The 18,379-nt window shown below is 37.2% G+C and overlaps 1 protein-coding gene across 1 annotated transcript in view; it reads right to left on the bottom strand.

The window, feature by feature from the left end:
• Nucleotides 1-18,379, bottom strand: part of LOC101845641 (MAM and LDL-receptor class A domain-containing protein 1) — a 108,782-nt gene that overhangs the window by 26,975 nt on the left and 63,428 nt on the right. The window contains exons 39-50 of the mRNA XM_035971722.1: nucleotides 17,981-18,143; nucleotides 17,202-17,336; nucleotides 15,083-15,188; nucleotides 12,716-12,872; nucleotides 11,680-11,767; nucleotides 9,528-9,689; nucleotides 7,982-8,256; nucleotides 6,923-7,010; nucleotides 4,964-5,107; nucleotides 3,957-4,126; nucleotides 2,341-2,515; nucleotides 743-817 (exon numbers count right to left, since the gene is read on the bottom strand). Of these exons, the coding sequence (XP_035827615.1) occupies nucleotides 743-817; nucleotides 2,341-2,515; nucleotides 3,957-4,126; nucleotides 4,964-5,107; nucleotides 6,923-7,010; nucleotides 7,982-8,256; nucleotides 9,528-9,689; nucleotides 11,680-11,767; nucleotides 12,716-12,872; nucleotides 15,083-15,188; nucleotides 17,202-17,336; nucleotides 17,981-18,143 (1,738 nt within the window). The remainder of the gene's footprint in view (nucleotides 1-742; nucleotides 818-2,340; nucleotides 2,516-3,956; nucleotides 4,127-4,963; nucleotides 5,108-6,922; nucleotides 7,011-7,981; nucleotides 8,257-9,527; nucleotides 9,690-11,679; nucleotides 11,768-12,715; nucleotides 12,873-15,082; nucleotides 15,189-17,201; nucleotides 17,337-17,980; nucleotides 18,144-18,379) is intronic.

Raw genomic sequence — 18,379 nt, 5'->3', positions numbered from 1 at the left:
TCGAAAATTTGTTTTTTGGCTCAACACCTTTTATATCCATTTAGAAACACATTTCTATGTAGATTTTACTACAAACACTTTGACCGTTGGCAAAAAAATGTTAATGTTCAGTTTTCAAAGTCTTTCAAGCTATGGAAGTTACCAAACTTTTGCAGCTATTTTTTTGCTAATTTTATCTCTGAACCAAGGCGACCCCTACCTCCTTCAATTGCAAATATCTCGACTCCTATTCAAGATAGAAGGCTGGGGGGGTTTTTTGCATTGAAAACCAATCAAAAGAACAAACTTTAAGATGATGCCAATAACTGCATATGCACAAAAATTGACGAGTAGCAGATTCCACCATGTCATGACACATTTGTGTATGGAAGGAAAGCAAAGATCTGCTGAGCTTCTTTTACTTTCAATAAACACTAATAGCACTACGCCTTCAACAAGTGTAATCTACAGAATGCCTAAGATTATCAATCACAAACTGTACCATCAAAGCAAGTCAGTCAGATATGGACGCTTATTTGGCAAAATGAAAACCAAGGCAAGTTCCATATTTTTCCCAAAGACATTCTTTTAAATTTCAGATTTAAGTAGCAAGAGATATGGAAGTGTCTTGTCAGTTACGCAATTCTTCAATTTTAGCACATTTCTTCTTTATCTCCTCTAAAGAAGAACTGAGCATGATTCACAAAACAATGCATCAATACCAAATAAGGAATAAACAAAACAGGCAAACAGACACCCTTACCAGAGCCCTGGGTGACTGATGATGTCGGCACAGGGGCTGTGGGGCCTCCAGTCACTGCGGCCTCAGAGGGAGAAGCTGAACATATCAGAGCAGGAGAACAGAAAGGAAATTTGTTAGATTAACACTTTATTAGGAAAAAGAAAGCACATTTATACTAAGAAGTGGATCTCTTTCAACTCGGGTCGACTCTGACAGGCATGGTCAAAACAGATAATTTTCTAATTGATCTAGAATCTAGATTGTGTTGATCAGAAGATCCAGGTTTTCTTGAACAAGTGTCCAAGAAAGTTACTGAGGATCAGATGAACAGACAGGGTCACCAAGGAAGTATTAACGAAAACAGGACAGATCCTAGTCAGAAATGAGGCTGGAAGAAGGCGGTGGCGATGGATTGGACATACTTTCAGGAAGTCAGGCAGCTGCATAAGAAAGAGAGTGTTGGATTGGAATCCACATACAGGGTAAGAGATCAAGCGGAAAACCATGTGGAAGCTGGAGAAGAATCACAGAAATTGATGTACAGTAAAGTGGGAAGACAATGAATAACATCACAAGGCTAGCCCAGGATAGAGAAAGGTGGAAAGTGTTTGTTCGTGGCCTTTACCCTGGTGCAGGGGGAGCAAGGCAATAATGATGATGATAATGTGTCGATAGGAGTGTTGGATTAATACAATCATCATTTGAACAAAAATGACTATAGAGCATGAAAACAGAAAGGACAATTTGTTTTTGGCTTTCTGTTATCTTATTAGGAAAAAGAGAGCGCATTCATACGAAGGAGCTTATGTCTGTTTGAATCAAAGAAAAACTAGGTCGACCAATAAGGGTCAGTTAGTTTAAGTAAGAGTTTTACAGCACTTGCAACACATTTAGGTTATATAAGTGTAGAAGATTAGAGGTGTTGCAAGAGAGTAAGAAATACAAAAAAGAAGGGGGAGAGATAAGGATGATAGATGTTATAATAGGAAAAAAGGAGCAAACCACACTAGAGCACCCATTAACCACCTACAATAAGGGTCATTTTGAGCTGGAACATGCACATAAGTCAGACAGACACTATTGAAAGCATCTCAAACCTCTTGCAAGATGAAAATGAGAGCAGAACATGCTGATTATAATAAATCCTGAAAGCCAAATATTATCACAGCAGAAGAGGACAAACAATGTTAATATTTGTGCCGTTGAAATGTAACTGTTATAAATCACATCCAGCCACTTTAAAAGCGACATTTTCGTCAGTTTAAGTTGGAGAAAAAGTTGAAGGTGAAATGTTTTCAGCTTCACCATGCAGAAGAATATAACTTACACCAAAGTGATGGAAGACCAAGATGATTTTGTCCTCCAATGGTTCTCAAAATGCTGTGGCTCACCATGAGTATAGATAAATCATCACTGTCTTATTTTTATTGTTTGCAATTTGGTAAAGATGGTAAAAGAGTGGAAGTAACCTAAGCCCCACCCTAAACTAGATTTTAAGCATCTTCACTGGTCACTCAAAATCCCACAGAATCTGTCAAATAATTTGAAATTTGTTTGTGGTAACGCTACTTTATTAGCTGCAAGTTCCCCATAAACATCTCAATGATAGAAGTCATCACCTGCACAGTAGCCTTGAGTAATGGTGAAGTCATCCAGAGCAAAGTATCCTACTTGGCTAAGAAGATTGGCTTCAAAAACAAGTTTGTAAGGACTGCTGCTGTAAACAAAAGCTTGGGCATCCTGGAAAGTAGTTGTCTCATGTCGACCAATTTTCCACACCGTGGAGACTGAGCCCTGAAAGACAGAAAATCACATCCCTTAAAAAAATGGTGAAATTCAATGCCCCTATCAACATTATTAGGTTATTTAAGAGGCAGGACCTCCAAGTTTAACATCCATCTCCATAAAAGGACCGAGCCAAATGGGAAATTTGTGTAAAGTGTCTTTCCCAAGGACACAACGTCAGACCGAGCTGAACATCCCTCTTCTGATGCTCACTGTAATAAAAAAGATGTGAAGGATGAGAGGGTGGTAAACACCAAGATATTTCATGCCTAAGTCACTTCCAAGTAGGCATATCAGCAAATTCATCGTGTCACAGCAATGTTTTTTCAACAGGATAGCAAAAATTTTATTCAAGATAAATCCATTTGCGACCTATCTGACGTATGCCATTCATCATTTTTTTTTATACAGCAAAGAAGCCAAGCTGCTTTCTTGCAAACTGCAAGGATTGTGAGGACGAACACCGTTCGTCATAGGCTGTCTTCTGCATCACTGCTTCTTTTTTTTTTTTTATGGTAGAGGGTTTTACGGTGCTCATAACTGCATAAGGTCATATGAGCGCCAAAGGGTGGGTGTCAACAGAGAAGTCTTTACAGGGAATAAGACTTAGACTGCTCACCTCTCTAGCTTCAACAGCGCAAGGTCTGCTTCGACTATCAAGGCACCCCGGAAATAGCAGGTCACAAGAGAGTGACAAACATAGAAAAGAAGTATAGGAAAATGACAATAGTAAGGATAGTAAGGATCAGGAAAGAAAAAGCAGCAGTTCCCTGTAGTAGATCAGGCACAGTTTTGAGCGTGACATGAATCAGCCCATTTACAATTCTACTATGCTTGAACGAGAAATGTCCCCCCTTTGGGAAGGGCCTAAAGACACTACAGTCAGTGGCACTGCCCCGGGGGGGGGGGTATCACTGCTTCTATGAGATGAATGTCGTAAAACTAATCGCTGATTCACATTCAGCAATATTTTTTTATGTACATAGAAATAATTTCCTTTTAGATATAGTTAGCAGTATTGCAAACTGGGTCTAATTATAGAAAACTGACCACTAAATCTATCACTAGTCTGTGTCCTCAGGGATCGAAAACTGCGTGATGAAGCACGAACTGACTCGGACTCTTATGTCATGAAGGAGTTACTCTACGGTATCGAATAAGCGTTTCCCCCTCCCTCCCCCACTTATTAATTTTTCAGTTCCCCCACTCCCCCCCCCCCCCCTCCTTTTATTCCAACCCCCCGTTTATTCATTTTGGACCACGTGTCCACCAACCCTCCCCCTTTTATTCATTACCTTAGAGTAGTTAACCTAACAATTAGTTATGCTGAAGATTGTTTGGTCCCACTTTTTTCTTTCCTTATTCTATTTCTGTCCACCTTACTTTTTCCAGCACTAAATGACAGTTTTTGTGTCAATGTGTGACAGAATAAATTTTAAATGCAACTTACATTGACATTGATGTTAAGGCTCAAAGGTGAGACAGCCTGATGTGAAGCAAACCAAAAATGGAAGCAGATACCACTTGAACTAGTAGCGGTTAATTCTTCTGAGGAGAACTGTACTCTCAAACCACTCCCTCTGTCAACAAATCTGTCATTGGCCAATATTACGTATGAACCTGCAAGACAAAAATATGGAAGAAAAGTTAGATAAAAGAATGAATGAATAAAACAACATATTTATGGTTAAAACAGAATGGAAATGAAACTTGATTTTCTCTCCTTTTTCTTTTCCCATGCTGCTGCTGCTGCTGCTGCTGCTGCTGCTGCTGCTGCTGCTGCTGCTGCTGCTGCTGCTGCTGCTGCTTCTTCTTCTTCTTCTTCTTCTTCTTTTTCTTCTTCTTCTTCTTCTTCTTCTTCTTCTTCTTCTTCTTCTTCTTCTTCTTCTTCTTCTTCTTCTCCTCCTTCTTCTCCTTCTTCTTTTTCTTCTTCCTCCTCCTCCCGATCATCAATGATTTATTTAGAGAGGCACCAGCCATCCATGTCCAGGTGCTGTTTTAGCCTCTCCTCCTCCTCCTCCTCTTAATAAGAAAAAGTATGGTAGCCCCTTGTGTGGGAAGTATCATTATTGCTACTTTTGAACTTGAAACAGTCTCTTCACCTGACCAGCTATGGCCAAAGCAGCTGTTTATACGATTAAAATTAGAACAACTGGTATCCAAACGAACAAGTTTCTTGCATTCAAATAAATTGAGGGTTTTCTTTTGACTAAAGAATGTTTCAGAAAAGTGGAAAGGATTTATAAAAAGAGGACCAGGTTCATTTTGAGCCATAGTTCAAGGCAACTGCAGGTGTTACTGCTGCTAATCCTACAGACAGACAGGCCAGAAGACACGGTGTACTTATCCTTGGTCAGTTATGGTTCAAAAACCTTAAAGCCAGAAACTCTCATAAAAATATTTTATGTGACTGAGTAGGAAAACCAAGTACACCACAATTTAAATTATCAAAATTACCATTAGCAGTGCCTGTGGTGTGGTCAACTGTTGGAGGAGAAGAATTCGGGAACATCCTGGAACTTGCTTTAGCTAAAACGAAGTCCGCCAAATTTAAAAAAGGAGAGGTCCAACCACACTTGCCGGCCTCAAATGAGCATTCTCCTGGAAGTACATAAGGGAAAATGTACAAAATATGACATAAAATTATATCATGAGAATCTCAGAAACAAGCCTCTATACGATCAATGAGATTATCTAAAACTCTTAGAAATAATTAATAATAATAATAATAATAATAATAATAATAATAATAATAATAATAATAATAATAATAATAATAATAATTTGCAAAGCGGAAATTACCACTCAACAGCAAGCTCTATGCATTTTATAATCTTTCTAACTACCCAAGCAGACCTGATATCATTCTAAAATCATTTCAACTTCATTGGAAGCTACAGTACAAGCTGCCATTTTATAGGCACTAAAAAAACATTAACATACTGACAAGATCTCTCATTGTCTACGGCCCGGTACCGATTCATACCTGGGTGAAGTGAGGAAAATTAATGTGAAATGCCTTTACCAGGACACAATGTCGGGCCTGAAACTCAATTAACTCTTGAACCCGCAATCTTACGATTAAGAGTCCGTCAGCCTAACCACTGGATTTCCAATGCTAAGGCATAAAAGTTGTAACGATGGGTTGTCACTAATGTTCTGAGAGAAGAAAGCTTTGATATTATCGAAGAAAGCTTTGGCACCATGAAGCAAACTATCACTAAGTATCAATATTTAAAGCAGCAAATTAGAAGTTTTGTCCATAACTTTACAGCAGTTTACCTTTTTTTGCATATGACTGGGAAGCATTTTTCACACATTTTTGTAAGTACATCACACACACCAAAAAGAAAAAAAAATCATTTTAATTCCCAATAAAAGACCAAGAAAGTATCAATAGTTTCTTTCTTGATTTCAGACTCCAATTACCACCCAGGCAACAAGAGAAAAAAAGCAAGAATGAGAAGACCCAAAAGTATCCGTGCAAATCATTTTACGCAGACCAAAAACAGGTGTTTGTGCACTTCATAGATGGTTTTATAACAAGGTTTATTTTTTGAAAAGTATTCCATACTCTGAAAGATATCATAATGCATATGTTGAAATAGTAAGCTATTGAGGTACTGATTTGTCAGACCAGATCATGGAATAACAATTGATAACAAGCTTGACTGGAATCCACACACTGCTCTTGTGTATAACAAAGTAAATCAAAGAATATTCCTTTTAACTCTTTAAGCCCTGAGTTTTTCCATTGTTTCCAGCAGTTTTTTTCTACAGTCACCTAAACCTAGTGCACTGTGTCTCATTATGTCCCGAAAAGCTTGTCTCCAACTTCTAAATAGCGGAAACGAAGGCTTAGTCATTACTAAAAAAAACTTAGTTCGCGAATAGTTCCGTAATAAAGTCACTAAGGTGGCTGTCTAAGACAGGGGTTATTGTTTTGTGTGATTGGGGTTATGTATTAAAAAATGGTGGACGCAGCCATGTTTGACAGGTGCCCGTTTTACACAGTTAAATTATATAGAAAAAACGCAAGGGGGAAATGGAAAGTGGTTATTTGTACAGGTGGCCATCTTATAGAGGTGGCCATCATGGCAGGTTCGACTGTATGCCTTTTGCAGTAGAAGCATGCTCCCCACTCTCCCCCCCCCCCCCTCCACTTTATACTCATGCATCATGATGTTCATAGCCTGCTGTTTACTGTTCTTTTGAGGCATGATTGCGACTACCGGCATCACAGTGTCCCCAGATATAGCACACGAAGTCAGTCACTTTAAAATAAGGGGGGAGGGGAGAGGGGGGAGGGAGGGGAGGGGGTGCAAACTTTACTTTTACCTGTTTTTGCTTTTTTAAAAATATATAATATATAAATAAATTTTTTAAAGATTCTTCACAAGCAGAAAGCTGACATACCTGGTGAGGGGCAGTTGGAAACCAGTGAGATGTCATCAAACGCCATATCACTTTGGTAGCTAATCCCAGTTTTACCAACAATCACCAACTGTGGGGGAGAAGTGATGGAGTTAAACAATAAAGAAATCAATTGCTTAAGAATATTACATGGGATAATTAGCAAAGAAACAAAAAGAAAGATTCACTTTTTAAAAGTATTTTTCATTTATTGAGCTTGTGGGCCTATAATTGGCTCTTTTTCCCCAAAACTGCATCCCTCCTTCTGCAACCTGCCTCTAAGAGTAGACCTATTATTAAATAAACGTTCAGAAATAAAGAGTCCTTTTCAGCTATGCAGCAAGACTGATTATCATCACAAGACAAACACAATTTACAACAAGACTGCGCAGATTAGTTATAAGTTTAAGTAAGATTTTTACGGCATTTGCAACACAATGAGGTCATATAGGTGCAGAAGATTAGGGGTGTTACAAGAGAGTAACAAACAAAAAAAGGAGGAGATATAAGGGTAATAGATGTTTGAATGGAAAGAAGGAGCAAACCACACCAGAGCATCTGCCAACCACCCACATGGTGCAGATTAAACACTTCGGGCATCTAAGAAGGCATTTAGCAAACATTTTTAACTACTTCAGTCATGCAGAAAGAGATCATCAATGATTATGGACACATGAAAAACATATGTGGCACGACTTGGTGGAAAGGCCCTCATCAATTTTTGGGCATATAGAGTTATTGGTATCATCTTAAAGCCAGTTCATTTGCCTTGTTTTTGGTGAAAAAAATTTCAAATTATAAAGAATAGAAGTCAAGACAATAGCGATTGAAGGAGGTGAGGGCGCCTTCTTCTTGAGGCAAAATTAGCAAGAAAATGGCCCCTTATTTCCATCGCTTGAAAGTCGTTGGAAACAGCAAATTTAGTTTTTGTGCCTTTAATCAACGTTTTTCAGTAAAATCAACATGGAAATGTGTTTTTACATAAAGCGCACTTGATTCCATTACGTCGTGACACGTATTCTTTCAAAATCTTTTACATCAGATCATGTTAAACAAACTTACATTAACTTGACCACTAGGCGAAGGTGGAAGTGGGACATACTCCTGCTTCCACAGTTGGCCTTGATTTCCCTGTAAAGCCCAAAGCCTCCGAGTTGTTCTGTAGAGGCCAGTGGTATTCAACTGTCCCAGGTAAATGCTTAGTTCACCCATGGTAGATCCGTACATGTTGTAGAAAAAGGACACACACTGGCCATCCGTATAGGTGAAAGGTGGAGACCACAGCTTGAACAATCGATTAGAAAACGTATTACTTGCTTCGAGGTACATGTAGTGTCCTGAAGAATAAAACAGTTTGAGAAAAATCTCAAAGCCAAGGTCAAGATTTAAAAAAGAAAAAAAAAAAAAAACCCATCAAAACAAGGAATGAAGAAAGCACATTTTGAACCTTGTAGAAATGTGGTTTAGAAGGGTGCACAACAACAGTCACAAAGTAAAATAATAAAAAGCAAACTAAGAATTTTATGACACTTGCAAAACAATAAGGTCGTATAAGTGCCAGCTCAGTTTAGTTTTAGTAAGGGTAAACTGCCTTTTCAGCGCTCTCTTTTCAGCTAAGTTATACTGTTTTTCGTGTTACACAAATTTAAAATGTTGAACAAACGCAACTGCCAAGAGTCGAGGGCAATCAAAGAGTTTTGTAGACTTTTATTAAGTGCACAACAAAGGAGACTGAATTTCATAACCATTGAGACTGAAATTTGATGTTGCATATCCATTCAGACTGAAATTTGATGTTTCATAACCAGCAAAACTGAAATTTGATGCTACGTAAGTACATAAAGCAAGGAACAGAAGGTGATTGGTATACATAATTACTTCTTTTTTTTTTATGTGTTACGACGCGGCAGAATCAGGCACTCGTCAATTTTTTGGTATATGGATTTATTGGCATCATCTTAAAAGTTTGTTTATTTGCCTTGCATTTGATGAAAAAAAATATCCATTTATCTTGAATAGAAGTCGAGGTGTTTGCGATTGAAGGAGGTAGGGGTCAGCTGGTTTCAGAGGTGATATTAGCAAGAAAATGACTGCCTGAGTTTGGTAACATCCATAGCTCAAGAGTCCTTGCAAACTGCAGATTTACATTTTTCGTGCCTTTAATCTATGTTTTTCTATAAAAATCCACACATGAGAATGTTTTTGAATGGACATACAAGGCGTTGAGGCAAAAAGCTCAACATTTTTTTTTATTCCAAACTGCCCGAAAAATGCCGATTTCTTCAACTTCATTATTTTGACGAGTGCCTGATTTCACCACGATGCCTCACATATGTAAACATACAGTGGAGCGCTGTTTAAACTGAACACTTTTAATTCAAACACAGCAGTACTCTGAAAGAACATAATATCCCCGAATTTTGTTCTTCTGTTTGAGCAACCCCTCTAAATCTAAAACTCAGCAGAACCAAAGAAATTCCCGCCATCCTACGAATATCGATTTAAACGGACTTCACTGTATTTGCCTTTCGGAAGCCTATAACTTTTCACCTTGCCATGTGTCACTTAACATTCATCAATGCTTTAAATACTTCTGCAAGAAACTCACCCAAACTAGTGCCATAAGTGTGATCAGAAGTGGGACCAGTGCCAGTTGAACCAGTGGACATTGTATTCCTCCTCCAGTCTCCATCATCATTTGGATCCTGGATGTAGCCGCACAAAGAAGAATCCTCAAAGTCGCAGTTTATTGGAGATTTGGAACCAGCCGCTGAAGAATTTTAAAAGAAAAGAAGTTTTAGGTACAGAATCAGCAGTCATGTTTTAATAAGGTTTTACCGCCCTCGCAACTGCATAAGGTCATATGAGCGCCAAGGTGTGGATGTCAACAGAGAAGTCCAAACGAAGAATCAGACTTACTCTGCTCACCTCTCTAGCCTCAACAGCACAAAGTTTGCTTCCACTATCAAGGCACCTCAGAAATCACAGTTCACAAGAGAGTGACAAACATACAAAAGAAGAAGTAGAGGAAAATGATGATAGTAAGGATGAGGGGAAAAAAAGCAGCAGAATCAGCAGTTAAGACACGTATTTGTCTGAGTAAAAAAAAGCACATAGAGACAAAAACGGTCTTTTAGTGCTGGGAAAAAAAGCAATACAATGTTGAGTTGTGTTCAGAACTCTTTATTTGACTTAATAACAAAACAGAAGATGCGGGTACAGACTTACTAGTTTATTCCAACAAAGCAAACGGACTTAATTGAACAATATGCCCAAGGGGCCTAACTTTACACATACCAGGTTTCTCTAATGGGATAAGTTAGAGAGTTACTTATAGACTTAGAATGTTTGGTACAGAAATTGCACTACAGAGATCATGTACATCAACATACATAGAGGCAAATGACGGTGAAAGAAAAGAAGTAGGACCTACCATGCTCTCTACTACTTACTTCAGTCGCAAACGAACTAGATCTTCTCTTAAGTAACTGTAGGCGGTTGGTAGGTGCTCTGGTGTGGTTTGCTCCTTCTTTTCTATCAAACATCTATCATCCTTATATTTCTCCTTTATTTCTCCTTCTCCTTTTTTTGTGTTTGTTACTCTCTTGTAACACCTCTAATCTTCGCCACTTATAAGACTTAATTCAGTTCACGGCTGTTAGAAAGCGGTACTTTAGTTCGCAGGCAGCCAGCGCGCCGCATCTTGTAATCTGACCCTGGTCACTGGGTCATGAACTCGTGGCCAGGGGAATTCCCCGTGTCCCGCTAACAGCATTGTTCATTTCATTTTTAGGACATTTAAACTCGCAAAATACGCCGATCGCTGACTTTATCGTCATTTTATTTTGCCTGTTTGGAACAAGGGGGAACTTCTGTACTTACTGAGAAAGATGCAAAATTGTATGAAATAATGATAAATATATATAGCGCTCCAAAAATGGCTCATATTTTACCATTTCCCTTTGGTGTGAATATTTTTAAATCTAAATTCCAATCAAACAAAACTTAATCAACCCTTCAATTTCACATAAAATACACCAGAAATGGTCAAATATCAAAACTCACTTTGCTGTTTTTGAGGGAAGTCCATGGTTTTGGAGTAGTGAAGAGTTGATTGAAGTATCACCTTTTTTTTCTTTGTCGGAGGCACGTTGGATAATAGTTTTGGATTTGACATGACGGGGTAAGATTACATGACAACTTTCAGCTGTTGTTCGATATTACGTATCCCAGCTCCTCTTCTTTCTAGCTTTGCCACTGAAGCATGGATAAGTACACCACCCTGTTTCCCATGTAAAGCCAAACCAAACCCATATGCTTGTATCCACGGGATGCAGTGGTTTTCGAGAATGTAGTGTTTGGGAAGTACCTTTTCACTAAAGTGTCTCCTGTAGAATGACATATAAGTTTTGATGCATGTTGTCAAAGTGTGGTAGTCCATCTTTTGACACTGGTTGGCCGTATGAGATGTGAATGTGAACGTCCCGAAGCGCGTTGTTTAAATGATTGAATTTTTCTATGAGAGTGTAAGCGGTGTCAATTATGTTTTGGTTGTGGGTGTTTTCTACTGTTTCTTTCACAATAAATGCCGTGAGGTCTTTATAAACATGACTCATGATGTATTTGTTGGCAATCTTTTTTGAACAAAATCCATCTTTCATAATGAACGAAGTCCACCGTATATGAACAGCATTTAACTTAATGATGAACAAAATCTGGAATGAATTCCAAACTTACACAAGAAACAAGGTCCAACTTACATGATGTGCAAAGTCCAGCTACTAGCTTGATGTCATCAACTGCAATGTCACCTGTGTAACTGCTGCCGTGAACAGCCACAAACTGGACCTAGGTGACAATGTCAAAGATGGATGAGACTAAAACTCTTTATCTTAACACTGTTTTCTAACACAATAACAATGACGATGATGATGATGATGATGATGATGATGATGATGATGATTTTTTTTTTTTTCCTTAATGGGCGTGGCGGACTTCACGAAGAAATTTTTGAGCTAGAGCGAGGCTCTTTTTCGGCTCCATTGTCAATATGCTTAGCGGCACCTCCACTCGTCCAAATAACTCCATTCGAATTGCCATTGTTCCTGGACATTCAAACATATGTTTGATATCCTTCTTTTCATGGCCGCATCTTCGGCAACAGGGGATGAGCTCTTCATTTACAAAGTTCTTATACCATCTTAAACTCCAATGATGGTCCGACCGCAGCCTCGCTAGCTCAACCTGGTCCCAACGACATGTGATAGATTTTTGTTCCCGCTTATAGGAGTACCCAGAATACACATGATGATGATGATGATGATGATGATGATGATGATGATGATGATGATGATGATGAATGATGATGATGATGATGATGATGATGATGATGATGATGACGACAATGATGATGATAATGATGATGATGACAAGGCCCCCTTCCCTGATATTGTATAGTACTACAGTAGTCTCACTTTCAGTTGATCCTGAGGAAGCCTTCATGGCAAAACATCAAGTTAATTTCATGAACCAAATGTTCATATTTTTTATCTGCAATTGTATTAAGACTCTCCCTACCTACTCTGCTTTTTAAACAAAGATGATACAGATGCTGATGCTGATAGCAGTGGTAGTCAGCATAATGGGGGTGATAAGGAAAACAAACAGTTCTCTGAGAGAATGTTGAGATTACAATTTACATTAAATTAAAGCTTTCCAGCAACATGCTGTGCCTATTTATAGCTATATATGAAATTTGACACTTATAGTACATCCAAGAACACTATGATTATGTACCTGATTCGCAAATCCAGTAGAAGATCCCCCAATGTCAACTTGAGCTTGGATCCAATGGTCTCCGTGCGTTCCATTCTCACGCCACAGATCCATAGTGGTTGACGAACCCTTCAGCCTGACTATAAGGCTGTTCACAGTCAACCCGTACATGTGATACCTTATCAAAAGTAAACAGTAAAGAGTTTATCAGAAACAACAGTAAAAGTGTAATGTAATCCAATAACTCAAAAATACCAGCAAGTCATTTCTATAAAATTACTATAAAACTTTTTAAGCATAAATAAAATTAATTCTCCCAAACATATATTTGGGTTCAACATGCTTAAGGTGGCATTACATGGGCGGCAGTCATTCTCCTTCAAGTACCAGGTCTGAAAAGGCATCAGCAATCCTGCTTCACCTCTCATTTCCCTGCTCCGATGCCTTTGAAAAAAAAACTGCAAACATTCTGATTTTTCCCCATCTCCCAACTGTACATGTTTTCTGAGTAAGATTTTTTTCAGTCTACCCCTGCCTCTTTTGCGTCCTATTTTTCTAACGAGAGACAAATGTTCAAGTTCTTCATGTTCATTCAAGAGTCTGAGGAACTGCATTGGTCTCTTCCTCTGGTGGTACTCCTCACTCAATCCCGTGACAGAGGTATCTCAGTCAGCTCTTGGGCTGCGTTCAATCCCACAACCGAGATAACTCGGTTCTATTGTTTTGTTTTGTATACTTGTTATTTCATTTAGGAAAATGACCTCAAGTTCTACATAAGGTCAATTTATTATTTTCCGAGCCAATTCTGCCTGAAGGGGTACTGGAATTTTATTTCTACTGTCATTACACACGGAGTAATCGCGCTTTTTATGAAGGCACTTTCAGCATGTATGTTCACACAGATCAGCTGAACATGTCTTGTAATCGATTGTCTCTGCCTTTCTCACACATACATTTTTTTAATTCATGAAAGTATTCAACAGCCTTTATTGTACATGACATACAATATAATAGATCTAGACACTCACAAGCATATTTGAATATCAATGTAAGTTGCTCTAGCGTATTCTGTTGTGAAAAAAATAGAAAGCCCCCAAAAAAGCCAAATTCGTACAACACTCCACAGCATGACTACTGAAGCTCCATACTTCAAATTTGGTATGTCTAAAGATCCATCTTAGGTTGTACTTAGTGCCAAATTTTAAAGCAATTGGACGATATATATGGTTATTAGTGGGCCCTTACATAAGTGCCAAAATTATAAGTTTTTGGGTACAATTTTGGGAAAAACTCCTGGGATTGAGGCGATAAAGCTTGTTCATTTATTTTGCTTTTAATATTTAAAAAAAGTATCCATCTATCTTGAAAAAAAGTCAAAATACTTGTGTTCAAAGGTAAAATTAGCGAGAAACTGGCAACCAAAGTTTGATGACTTCCACAACTTGAGGGCCCTTGCAAACTGCAAATTTACGTTTTTTGTGTCTTTAATCAACGTTTTTCAGCAAAAATCACTCCAAAATGTGTTTTTAAATGGACATAAGGGGTGTTGTTCCAGAAAATAAAAATTGAATCAAAACTGCCTAACAGCCGAAAAAAATGCTGATTTCTTCGATTTCATTATTTTGGCGAGTGCCTGATTTCACCACAATGCCTCACATATGTTCCTCACAGGCCGATCACAATAACAGTTAAATGGTTGGTTCATGAAAGAGGTAGCAACAGCATGTTTTCCTATACTTTAATTAACACTTTCTGAAGCAACACAAAATGATGTCAATTTAAATTTCTGGCTTTCTTATAAATCAAAATTAAGCTGTCTCAGCCACCTTTTGTGTAACAGACAATACAGTAAACATAATAGATACGTCAGTCAAAATAACAAATTGTATAAATCTTGGCACTCTGATTCACAATTCCTTAATTCTTTCCCCAATAAACCATTTTCCTCACTGTAACTAAGCCATTTCGGTAGCTCATTTTTTTTTTCCTTTCTGACTATTAGCAAATATTTTGAGAGGAAATATACCATTTAAAAAATTTGGAGAACCTCAAATGTATTGCATATATATATACAAATCAAAGTGAATTTTCTAGAAGAAAGTACAAAGAAAAAAAGTAGATTCTGTGCAAAACTGGTTTGTGTGAATTTGAAGACAATACTTTTTTTTTTCAGAGTAAATGAATTTTCTGAGTTACAAAATGCAGCTTGTAGAAAATGAAGAGTTAAAAAAATCTGCTACCAGCAACATCCCCATCTGTCTATCAAAATTTGTGCATCATGAAGCAGAAATGCGCAAAAGAAAACATTGTTAAATCCCCCTCTCCCGATAAGCTTAATTTCAGCACATTCTGCAATGTTTACAGACAATATATTCAGAAGATAATTACCAGAAGGACAAGCACTGCGTGGCGTTGCCGTTGAAACCTGTAGGACTGGATAGCACGGCCTGATCTCCGTTTCTGCCACTGGAAGTCTCCAAGTATATATAATGGCCTAAAGAATATACACGGGAAGCAAATGCTCATGCTGAGAAATAAGTGAACACGAGTCAAAAATTGCTAAAAATGGCATTTTATGACTTATCCAAAAAAAAAAAGAAGAAGAAGAAAGACAATTTTTAACATGAAACCTGAATATTTATAGTGCAAAATTAATCAAAAAATGAAAACCGAGAATCAGGGTTGGGTTGATTTAAATCAGGTTGATTTAAATCAGTTGATTTTTTTTATTTAAATCAACTTGATTTTTTTGATAAAAATCAGTGATTTAAATCACTTTTTTAAAAATTTATTTTTATTCAGTTTTTACATATTTCAACATTCAGAATTCCCTTCCTTGGTTTCATAAAACAGATATAAGGTGAAGTAGACTAATATAATCATGTTTAAAAGTCTGCTTTCCCAGCTTTCACTGTAAAATTATACAGTATTCAATTTACTTTTTTTTCCATAATTGAAATCAGAGCTGGGTTGATTGAAATCAGTTGATTTTTTAAATATTTCAATCAACTTGATTTTTAAAATAAAAATCAGTGATTTAAATCACTTTTTAACAAATGTATTCAGTTTTTACATATTTGAACATTCAGAATTCCTTTCCTTGGTTTTATTAAACATATAAGGTTTAGTAGACTAATATAATCATGCTTAAAAGTCTGCTTTCCCCCCTGTCACTGTAAAATAATACAGTATTCAATTGACTTTTTTTTCATAATTGAAATCAGGGTTGGGTTGATTTAAATCAGGTCGATTTAAATCAGTTGATTTTTAAAAAATTTTAATCAACTTGATTTTAAAAATAAAACTCAGTGACTTAAATCACTTTTAAAAAATGTATTCTGTTTTTACATCTTTAAATATTCAGAATTCCTTTCCTTGGTTTTATAAAACAGTATATAAGGTTTAGTAGACTAATAAAATCATGCTTAAAAGTCTGCTTTCCCCCCTGTCACTGTAAAATAATACAGTATTCAATTGACTTTTTTTTCATAATTGAAATCAGGGTTGGGTTGATTTAAATCAGGTCGATTTAAATCAGTTGATTTTTAAAAAATTTTAATCAACTTGATTTTAAAAATAAAACTCAGTGACTTAAATCACTTTTAAAAAATGTATTCTGTTTTTACATCTTTAAATATTCAGAATTCCTTTCCTTGGTTTTATAAAACAGTATATAAGGTTTAGTAGACTAATAAAATCATGCTTAAAAGTCTGCTTTCCCCCCTGTCACTGTAAAATAATACAGCATTCAATTTACTTTTTTTTCATTATTGAAATTAACATTTTCTTTTTCTTTTTAGACAAACACAAGCGCGTGCACACACACACACACTGTAATAAAATGCAAGTTTATCTATGCATAATTACCCCCCCACCCCCACCCCCCTTCCTTTTAGACTGACATTTTCTTCATTTTTTGTCTGTAGCCATAATTCACTGATATATATATATATATATATATATATATATATATATATATATATATATATATATATATATATATATATACTATTATATAGCAGATTAAGGCTTTCTTTTGAGGTTGCTTAATTTAATCATTAGTTAAAATAAAGACAATGCATTTTGCACTAAAAGAACATACTTTTAGCAACCAAAAATCCCAAACTGTGTCGACATTTTTTTTTAAATCCCAAAAAAAAAAAAAATCTGAAATAAAAAAAATCGATTTTTTTTATTTTTATGAAAAAAATCAAAAAAATCACCAACCCTGCCGAGAATATCTAAACTAAATGAACATGTAAAACTATAGCATCTGACTCACATTCCATTAAAAAAACCAGAGCTATACGTAAAAAAAACTTATTGAATACAATTTCTTGAATGAGCACATATTTAGCTCGATGTCCTTTCCTCCTCTTTCACAAGCAAAAACAAAACAAAAATTGAGAGACAACCACAGTGTCAACTAAACAATAAATCTGCTTCTCTGAAGAAAAAAAACAATCCCCTGATTTCACAGATTTCAAGACGGCCAAAGCTGTAATACCTGTTCCTTTAGTGTGATCCCCGGAGGGGCCTGTCTGTAGGGACAGGGTACTTCCTGAGTGTCGTTGCCATGTCGTTGCTGACACGGTGTTCGTCCATCCACACAAACCAGACTCAAAGTCACAGTTAAAGTTAGCTGAAAGCACAAGATCACCTTTGTAAGCAACGTTAATTCTCGCCTCTATAATAGCCTTAACTACTTTAATTAACCCTTTTCCTGTTGAAGCCACACCATTGTCGGACGAAACAAATTGCTGCACTGAGAGTGAAGAAAATGGGTGAACATCTACAGTCAGAATTTAATCAATTTTACTTCCTTTTAACACAAAAGAATGTAAAGACAAGGGGGCTGCTCAGTTGAAAAGTGAACTTAAACAAATGGCCACCACTGCTGATAAAGAATATGAACAAGAAAAGGTTAAGCCCTGTGCATAACAAGTAACTGGGCTGTTGATGCTAATTTTACCCAAATCCTGGCTTTCTGATCTTCCTGATTCAGAAGAGGGCCTTTCATTGTGAAAAAAACTAAGTGGGCCTAAATCAGCACATGCGACCAAATCATGTGTGAAAGAGTGCACATATGTTGGTATCTCACAACAGAATTTTGACAGAAACTAGCATTCTACTTGACAAAAAATTACTGCCTGTTTCTGCCCGATAATTCAGCTTCTGCTCTTCTCACCAGTGAACGGGTGCTACGCACTTTTGTTGCTGAAGCTCACCACCGGAGTACCAGTGCTACGGGCTCAGAGGGCTTAAAGGAGAAGGAGATGTACTAACCTGGGATGTTTGCTGGCACAGTGACAGGAGCAGTTGTAGTGGGGGCAGCGTAAGCTGCAGTTGAAGGGGTCAAAACACAAGGACTACCACCAGGAACATACTTGAGGTCATCAATTCCAATGTCTCCCTGGAAGGAAGAGCCCGCTACACCTTCAATGACGATCTGGAAATAGATATCAAAAATTTTAGGTCTTTATTGTCTTCGGTGCTTCCTTTTAAAAAACAAAACAAAATAAAAGCATTTTTTATTATGACACAGGAAGAAACAAAGTAGAGAGCAGAGAAAAAAGAACTCTCTCTCTCTCTCTCTCTCTCTCTCTCTCTCTGTGTCTCTGTGTCTCTGTGTCTCTCTGTCTCTGTCTCTGTCTCTGTCTCTCTCTCTCTCTCTCTCTCTCTCTC

This window comes from Aplysia californica, unplaced genomic scaffold (genome assembly GCF_000002075.1).
Source record: "Aplysia californica isolate F4 #8 unplaced genomic scaffold, AplCal3.0 scaffold00489, whole genome shotgun sequence".
NCBI classification, from domain to species: domain Eukaryota; kingdom Metazoa; phylum Mollusca; class Gastropoda; order Aplysiida; family Aplysiidae; genus Aplysia; species Aplysia californica.
The sequence above is the reverse complement of the archived record's forward strand: the minus strand, read 5'-3'. Positions and strand labels throughout refer to the sequence as shown.